Source organism: Salvelinus alpinus, chromosome 34 (genome assembly GCF_045679555.1).
Source record: "Salvelinus alpinus chromosome 34, SLU_Salpinus.1, whole genome shotgun sequence".
Lineage (NCBI taxonomy): Eukaryota > Metazoa > Chordata > Actinopteri > Salmoniformes > Salmonidae > Salvelinus > Salvelinus alpinus.
Window position 1 is genome coordinate 13,454,374 of NC_092119.1, and position 9,295 is coordinate 13,463,668.

Consider the following 9,295-nt stretch of genomic DNA (forward strand, 5'->3'; position numbering starts at 1 on the left):
AACCTTGAGACTTCCTTAGATATCGTGCACCAGCTGTTGTTTACAAATATACATAGTCCACCCCCCTTGTCTTATCAGACGCCGCTGTTCTATCCTGCCGATACAGCGTATAACCAGCCAGCTGTATGTTAATAATGTAGTCGTTCAGCCACGACTCTGTGAATCAAATCAAAGTTTATTTGTCACGTGCGCCGAACACAACAGGTGTAGACCTTACAGTGAAATGCTTACTAACCAATAGTGTGAAAAAAAGGTATGTGTGTGTGTGTGTATGTGTGTAGGTAAGTAAAGAAATAAAACAACAGTAAAAAGACATTTGAAAATAACAGTAGCAAGGCTATATACAGATACCGGTTAGTCAGGCTTATTGAGGTAGTATGTACATGTAGGTATGGTTAAAGTGACTATGCATATATGATGAACATATGATGAAGCATAAGATATTACAGTTTTTAATGTCCCGTTGGTAATCTTCCTCGTACGTCGTCAATTTTATTTTCCAATGATTGCATGTTAGCTAGTAGAATGGAAGGTAGTGTTTTTTTTCCCGATCGCCTACGAATTCTCAGAAGGCAGCCCGATCTACGTGGAATAGTGGTAAGGTTTTAATGGGTGCAGTGTTAGTTGGTAGGACAATTTTTCACAGTGTAAAGATATAACATAACAGTAGGCTGATACACAGCCAATACAGTAGGTGGCGGCATGCACTCATAACATTTGTTTGTTGACCGCCATAATACCAAAGAAGAAGAAGAGGGAAAAAGAAGAAGAGGAGGTTATAAGTAGGAGGCATGGGAAAGATGATTGCTCGAGCTCCTGCACATGCGTCGTGACTTGTGAAGCTTCAGTCTGTGTCATAGCAACCGGAGAGGACAACATGGTGAGTTGTTTGGCTCTTAAAATGCTTTGTGAATGTCGTTTATCAGTAACTTGCTAGCTTGAAAGATTATTTTGCTTCTTTTTTTTTATCACTAAAACAATGTTAACGTTTTAGCTATAGTACTATTAAATGTTTGCTAGCTACTGCCATAAACACGAACCTCAGCCCCACCTAAGGCGTTAACTTTAGCTAGCTGAACGACGTTAGCTAATGTTAACCCGGGAAAGGGCTAAAAGGACACGCCTGACGCCCAACCCGATATTTCGATTCATAATTAAAAAAAAAAAGTGGGTTAGGGTCAGTGTTAGGTTTAAGCGTTAGCTGTGTCCATGTAGTCTCTCCCGTAACCTGTCTGCTAGGAACTAGGAAATAGCAATCATTCTCCAGCCGTGATTTTGTGAATGTCACATAACGTTAATATATTATGCATCAGTTTGACAGCTTGTTAGTATGAAGATAAACTCGTGTGTAGATGGCTAGCCAGCTACTGCTAACGTTAGCTAGCTTGCTACCTAACGTTAGCTATTCACGTTAGCTAAAGACACTCTCAACTAACGTTAGGGTGCTATGTTCTGTTTACGTTAGCTTTGCTAGGATCTGAATGATTGATTTGTGCATGATTCAATTATATAACTGACAGCTGTTTGTCAGTGGTAGCATTTATTACATTAAAATAAGCTAGGCATAACGCTGTTGTAAACGTATCTAATGCAAAGGCCGGTCATAGCTGCAACAGTATAGCTGCACGATTAGCTGATGGATTTGCACGACTACTGACTGAGATTTTATCAGTTGAACTAGAAGTTTGTATTATTGTTTCACAGGCAAAACCAACAACCATAAAAGAAGCCCTTGTGAAATGGGTAAGTGCATCAGAGCTCTCTCTTAGCCTGGTCCCAGATAAGTTCTGTTTGTGCTGTTTTGTTAACTCTCATGGTAATGGCCAATAGGATTTGGCATTACAGCACAAACAGATTTTGGACCAGTCTAGTTCTCTCCTACATAAAAAAGGAGAACAGCCACTAACATTTGTTGGTGACCTTGTGTGATTTCAACAGGAGGAGAAGGCAGGAGAGAAGGTGGGGGAGGCGAAAGCAGTCAAGCTGTATGGTCAGATTCCTCCTATTGAGAAGATGGATGCTTCTCTCTCCACCCTCATCAACTGCGAGTGAGTGAAACCGTATTCCTCTTAATTCTGAGACCTAATTTCATAGTACAAGGATGGTAATTCAATATAGGAATATCTGGGACTCTAGTCATTCATAAATCTGATTCTCCTCTGTGAAACGTTATCCAGCTTCGGTCTGAAACCTATTTTAATAGTTTAAGGGTGGTCACACACACTCTATACGAATGTTATGCTGCTGTTCTTTTCTTCTATAAATCTGATTCTCCACTTCCTGTCACTGTTCTTCTGAACAGGAAATTGTCCCTGTCTACAAACTGCATTGAGAAAATTGCCAACTTGAATGGCCTCAGTGAGTATGTGTCACACTGATGTGTCTTCATGGAAACAACACTTTAACTAGGGCCTTGAATGGCCTCAGTGAGTATGTGTCACACTGATGTGTCTTCATGGAAACAACACTTTAACTAGGGCCTTGAATGGCCTCAGTGAGTATGTGTCACACTGATGTGTCTTCATGGAAATAACACATTAACTAGGGCCTTGAATGGCCTCAGTGAGTATGTGTCACACTGATGTGTCTTCATGGAAACAACACTTTAACTAGGGCCTTGAATGGCCTCAGTGAGTATGTGTCACACTGATGTGTCTTCATGGAAATAACACTTTAACTAGGGCCTTGAATGGCCTCAGTGAGTATGTGTCACACTGATGTGTCTTCATGGAAACAACACTTTAACTAGGGCCTTGAATGTAAACGGAGAGAAGGTGTAAAATGTGTAATCATTTAAAAAGCTGAGACGTGATGCCTTTTCTCTATCTCACAGAAAACCTACGGATATTATCACTAGGGCGGAACAACATCAAAAATCTAAACGGACTGGTGATTATGGCATTTTTGTGATCTACTATATTACTTGTTACTATGTTGTAATCTTAGCCCAAGAATGTTCTCGCATAGGATTAGGAAATTAAATGTTTACTCAACTTGTACTGTCTGTCTCTGCAGGAGGCTGTTGGTGACACGCTAGAGGAACTGTGGATTTCCTACAACCTGATAGAGAAGCTCAAAGGAATTCATGTTATGAAGAAACTCAAGGTCCTCTACATGTCTAACAACCTGGTCAAGGAGTGGGGTAGGCAATGGTTTCATTTCCATGGGCCAAGAGTGTGCCATGTAGCCCTATGTACATAGTCATGGAACACTGGTCACTTGAATAATGTTCACATACAGTTGAAGTCAGAAGTTTACATACACTTAGGTTGGAGTCATTAAAACTCGTTTTTAAACCACTCCACAAATGTCTTGTTAACAAACTATAGTTTTGGCAAGTCGGTTAAGACATCTAGGACAACAACAATTGTTTACAAACAGATTATTTCACTTATAATTCACCGGATCACAATTCCAGTGGGTCAGAAGTTTACATACACTTAGTTGACTGTGCCTTTAAACAGCTTGGAAAATTCCAGAAAATTATGTCATGGCTTTAGAAGCTTCTGTTAGGCTATTTGACATCATTTGAGTCAATTGAAGGTGTACCTGTGGATGTATTAAAAGGCCTACCTTCAAACTCAGTGCCTCTTTGCTTGACATCATGGGAAAATCAAAAGAAATCAGCCAAGACCAAAAATTGTAGACCTCCACAAGTCTGGTTCATCCTTGGGAGCAATTTCCAAATGCCTGAAGGTACCACGTTCATCTGTACAAACAATAGTATGCAAGTATAAACACCATGGGACCACGCAGCCGTCATACCGCTCAGGAAGGAGACGCGTTCTGTCTCCTAGAGATAAACATACTTTGGTGCGAAAAGTGCAAATCAATCCCAGAACAATAGCAAAGGACCTTGTGAAGATGCTGGAGGAAACAGGTACAAAAGCATCTATATCCACAGTAAAACAAGTCCTATATCGACATAACCTGAAAGGCCGCTCAGCAAGGAAGAAGCCACTGCTCCAAAACCGCCATAAAAAGCCAGACTATGGTTTGCAAATGCACATGGGGACAAAAATTGTACTTTTTGGAGAAATGTCCTCTGGTCTGATGAAACAAAAATATGACTGTTTGGCCATAATGACCATCGTTATGTTTGGAGGAAAAAGGGGGAGGCTTGCAAGCTGATGAACACCATCGCAACCGTGAAGCACGGGGCTGGCAGCATCATGTTGTGGGGGTGCTTTGCTGCAGGAGGGACTGGTGCACTTCACAAAATAGATGGCATCATGAGGAGAGAAATTATGTGGATATATTGAAGCAACATCTCAAGACATCAGTCAGGAAGTTAAAGCTTGGTTGCAAATGGGTCTTCCAAATGGACAATGACCCCAAGCATAATTCCAAAGTTGTGGAAAAACAGTTTAAGGACAACAAAGTCAAGGTATTGGAGTGGCCATCACAAAGCCCTGACCTCATCCCTATAGAAAATTTGTGGGCAGAACTGAAAAAGCGTGTGCGAGGAAGGATGCCTACAAACCTGACTCAGTTACACCAGCTTTGTCAGGAGGAATGGGCCAAAATTCACCCAACTTATTGTGGGAAGGCTACCCAAAACATTTGACCCAAGTTAAACAATTTAAGGCAATGCTACCAAATACTAATTGATTGTATGTAAACTTCTGACCCACTGGGAATGTGATGAAAGAAATAAAAGCTGAAATAAATCATTCTCTCTACTATTATTCTGACATTTCACATTCTTAAAATAAAGTGGTGATCCTAACTGACCTAAGACAGGGAATTTTTACGAGGATTAAATGTCAGGAATTGTGAAAAACTGAGTTTAAATGTATTTGGCTAATGTGTATGTAAACTTCTGACTTCAACTGTACAATTTATATATCTACTCCTGTACTAAATTTGTGATTTATGTTTTACACTTTTTAGTATTGTGTGTGTGTTGATATTTACTGCATTGATCGATAGGAACTAGGAACATAAGCATTTCGCTGCACCCACCATAACACCTGCTAAACTATGTACGCGACTAATAAAATGGGATTTGATTTTGATGTTAGCTACACTACACTGTTTGTGGTTGCATGCACAGTCACTTCTGTGTTGTGGAGGGTGGAAAAAATGCCCCACCTCAGTAAATTGTACCGTGGTAATTACAATGGTAATATCCTCATTATCATGCCTGCCTCATGAATAAAGTCAATTCTGATAACATGTTTGATGGTCGCCATTATAACTGTGGTTTTCCATTACAGCTGAGTTCCTGAAGCTAGCTGACCTTCCATCCTTAGTGGACATGGTGTTTGTTGGAAACCCTCTGGAGGAGAAATACTCCGCTGAGGGGACCTGGCTAGAAGAGGCCACCAAGAGGCTGCCCAAGCTGAAGAAACTAGATGGTAAGACTGTCCACCTATTTGTTTTCTCTAATAGGATGATATATTCCTAGGACTGTATTGATGTCATCCTAGGCTACTTACTTACTATCGGGCTGATCCAAAGTACACTATTTTGAGCCAATCTTCAAATAGTGTGGCTCCGTATAGAACAGCCTGCTGTCATTTCACGTTGCTTATTTCAGTAGTTTTTGCTATTGAAGTGTCAAAAATCCTAACAGCTTTGGTCTCCATCTCTCCTCTTTAGGGAACCCAGTGATCAAGGCGGATGATGACGACGAGGGAGACAGTTAACACATTCCATCTCTTACAGTTTACATGTTGTTGTTTTTAAAATATTTTTTATTGAAATGGTTTCTATACCAACATCATTGAGAATCAATCCACCAGGCAATATCCTATTATCTTATTTGTTCTCTTTTTAGATGTTGAATAAGCTCATTCCACTGGTTGGGAGATGACCTCTCATAGAAGCACATTGCTGAAGCTTTTACAGCTCCATGGATGTCATGAAATAAAAAGTAATACGAAAGAGGTAGTACAGTTACAATGTTTGATTTCATGTATGTATGTACAGTGGGGAGAACAAGTATTTGACACACTGCCGATTTCGCAGGTTTTCCTACTTACAAAGCATGTAGAGGTCTGTAATTATTATCATAGGTACACTTCAACTGTGAGAGACGGAATCTAAAACAAAAATCCAGAAAATCACATTGTATGATTTTTAAGTAATTCATTTGCATTAAACCTGCAAAATCGGCATTGTATCAAATACTTGTTCTCCCCACAGTATGTATGTCACTGTTGCACTTATGAAACAGCCTCCTCTGAGGTAACTACACAAACATTCTAAAAGGTACATTCCCATTGGTCTTGTCCATCAGCCGGTTCTCTAGCCTGGGGACAAGGTTACATTCCCATTGGTCTTGTCCATCAGCCGGTTCTCTAGCCTGGGGACAAGGTTACATTCCCATTGGTCTTGTCCATCAGCCGGTTCTCTAGCCTGGGGACAAGGTTACATTCCCATTCGTGAGCAAGACATTTTGTATTTATTTTTAAGCAACCAGCCAAGGCGGGCTATGTGCATGTTGATGCCCTGCTCCAAAAAGCACATTTACATTTTTGTATGGGTGCTGATGGTCTTATTTTCACATGATTCCTGACTCGCACTCGGCTTGCATGCACAAAGGACGTTAGTTTCGGACCTGTATGCGGCCCTCAAGGAGGAATATGAGGTTGCACACAAAACGGGGTGAAGGCCAGGGGAGAACAATTTGAAGTATTTTCTGTGCATGGATGAATACTGTATTTTAAAAAGATGGAAGATCTAAATATATATATGTAGCTCTAGTCTTAGCTAATATGACTTTTTTTTTCTTATGTTTGTATATTAGGCATGTTTTGTATAAAATAAATATATACTGAGATGTTTATGATTTTTTTTAAATGGCATTTTAAATGTTGAAATTTGGTATGTTGCATTAAAAACTATTAAAGTCATGTTCTATGGGGTTCTTTCATGAGCGCATTATAAATATGTACATACACTATTTCACAAGACAAAGGCGTAATCCTGTTAGGATTTATGTTTATGCATAATAGCCTGTTAGCATATTGGTTGAAGAGGAATATTGTTTTGTTACACACATGCACGCACACCCCCCTCTGTATAGTGTGTGTAGGTGTAAGGAATGACCAACACAGACCATAAAAGTTGTGGACAGTATGGAGAGGGGAAGGGTGCAGCTCTCTAGACCAACCAAGAGTTTAGAATACTGGACAATACCATATTAGGAACTGTTTTAGTGTAGAATCGACAGACCCAAGACGGAGCTAATCTACCCAGCAACCAGAGGTGGACAAATGAACGCGCCAAGGGGCCAGCAAAGGGGGGCAGAGTCTAAACCAGGCCCAGCCTCTACTGTGATAGGCCAACAGACGCGTTGAAACTACGTCATCACGGTATAAGAACAGCTGTTTACGTACTTCGTGCCAGTTCTCTGTTCATCCTGCGTGGTGAAACATCGAACCCGTATATACGAAAATTGCATTTGCCATTCATTGTTTGCGGTAATTAAACATAATTAAAGAAAGTTATCAGACCTTGAATTTTATTTATCCTGACACCGGATGTGTTACACGCAGCGTTTACAATCCATTCAGGCATAAACAATCAATAAGTAGGTCTACTCTTGTTATTGCAGTGTTCATATTACATCCATGAAATCTAGCTACAGTCCACCCACAAAAGTGGCTTTGGTCCAGGTGTCCAGCACAGTAGCTAAATAAATATACTGATAAATATAAACACAACAATTTTACTGAGTTACAGTTCATATAAGTGTAATAAATGATGTTTTGTATGTGACTTTAACCCATAGCTACAATGCTGACATAATGCCTTTTTACTAAAGTAGATTTTGTTGTAATACTTTGCTGCACCCCACAGATGAACTCGTTCTGCCTGTGCCAGATACTAACCTCACTCCCACACACACACAGAGAGAGATGGCTGACACAAACCATTGATGAGTACTGATAAGGCAGGGGGGCGCTCTGACCTCAGGGGGGCGCTCTGACCTCAGGGGGGCGCTCTGACCTCAGGGGGGCGCTCGGACCTCAGGCGCCAGTTGCGGGTGTCTGCATCAACATCTTGTCAATAGAGGAGACAACCCAGACCAGCATGGCACTCAACGAGCACGCGCATGCATACACACACACACACACACACAAACCCCTGTTTCAGGCGGGAGTTCCACGAACAAAGAACATTACCATGAACCAATGAGACATTGATATCAGCCTGAAGGGGACGATCCTCCACTACCGACGACCAGTCAGCAGCACGAGCTGCCAGAATCTACCTACGTCATTACCTGTATAAAATGTATTGGACACTATGTATGTGGACTCCTTTTTGATAGTTCGCTAGGAACTTGACAAACGGATCCGTGCAGCACGATTTGTCAGATATCATTTACCAATAATAAAACTGTCTTACTATATACCAATCCACCCTGTCCAGCGTTTTAACTTCGTCTCATTTCTCTAGTAACTGTTACATCAACTTTTGACATGGTAGCAGAGGATGGTTTACAGCCTTTGAATTCGGTCCATAGAGAGTTGATGTGAGAAAAGACAAGTTTGAGACAGATTCGAGAAGGACGGGTGGCCTGTCCGCAGGAGCCAACGGCGATTCGACCCACCCGGGAAACTGATCAAAGAGCTCGAAATTAATAGGTAAGCAGAGCCTGTTTAATCAAAATCTGTACATTGTATAATAGTCAATATCTAAATTGTGATCAGGAGTACTGGCGTGGGTAAGAATTTCTGTCAAAATTTATGGAAAACTGTTAATAATTTAAAGGCATTGTGTAAAGGTATCTGGCAAATAAGATCAAGTCGTATTAGTAATCTGGAACTAGTTGAGGTGGGGCTCAACTAGGCGTATCAGTGATAAACCTAAGCTTGATAGGTTTTAGATTCAAGTCGTATTAGTAATCTGGAACTAGTTGAGGTGGGGCTCAACTAGGCGTATCAGTGATAAACCTAAGCTTGAAAAGTGTTTTGGTTCAAGTCGTATTAGTAATCTGAGGCTGGTTGGGATGGCATCCAACCGGGAGTATCAGTGGTAAAACTAAGCTTGACATTTCGGGATTCAAGTCGTATTAGCCAATCCGGAACTGGTCGATATCTATTTTTCGATTAGGGGTACCGGTAAGAAGCCTAAGCTTGAACTAAGAGTATGGGAATTAAACCTGAACTCTCCAAATTAACGTAACTGCTTGGCCGTTTCACGAGACTGATTGTTACTAACTACTGGTATTCTACAGTAAGGCTGTGTGGAAGTGACCGCTGAGTCAAGGCTAAGATGTTCTGCCGCTGCCGTGCGGAGTGTTGACTTGACTGTATTAAGCTTGTTTTTTCCCTCTTGT

General features: G+C 40.9%; 1 protein-coding gene across 2 annotated transcripts; it reads left to right on the forward strand.

Annotated features, from left to right (window-relative positions):
- Positions 1–776: 776 nt before the first annotated feature.
- dnal1 (dynein, axonemal, light chain 1) lies at positions 777–6,860 on the forward strand. 2 transcript variants are annotated; one of them, XM_071382293.1, is made up of 8 exons: positions 777–880; positions 1,705–1,743; positions 1,939–2,048; positions 2,303–2,358; positions 2,834–2,889; positions 3,016–3,142; positions 5,220–5,360; positions 5,605–6,860. In XM_071382293.1, exons 1-8 carry the CDS (start codon positions 878–880, stop codon positions 5,649–5,651), a joined length of 579 nt encoding a protein of 192 aa, XP_071238394.1. In that variant the 5' UTR covers positions 777–877; the 3' UTR covers positions 5,652–6,860. The 2 variants fall into 2 exon arrangements, with proteins under 2 accessions (XP_071238394.1, XP_071238395.1); XM_071382294.1 differs by lacking the exon at positions 1,705–1,743 and having other exon boundaries at positions 778–880; positions 5,605–5,889.
- Positions 6,861–9,295: the final 2,435 nt, after the last annotated feature.

What these genes read in the sequence shown, in the direction of transcription:
- dnal1 (XM_071382293.1), top strand. An exon ending in AAGAAGCCCTTGTGAAATGG is followed by an intron (nt 1,744 to 1,938) that starts GTAAGTGCATCA and finishes TGATTTCAACAG; the next exon opens with GAGGAGAAGGCAGGAGAGAA. An exon ending in TGCCAACTTGAATGGCCTCA is followed by an intron (nt 2,359 to 2,833) that starts GTGAGTATGTGT and finishes TCTATCTCACAG; the next exon opens with AAAACCTACGGATATTATCA.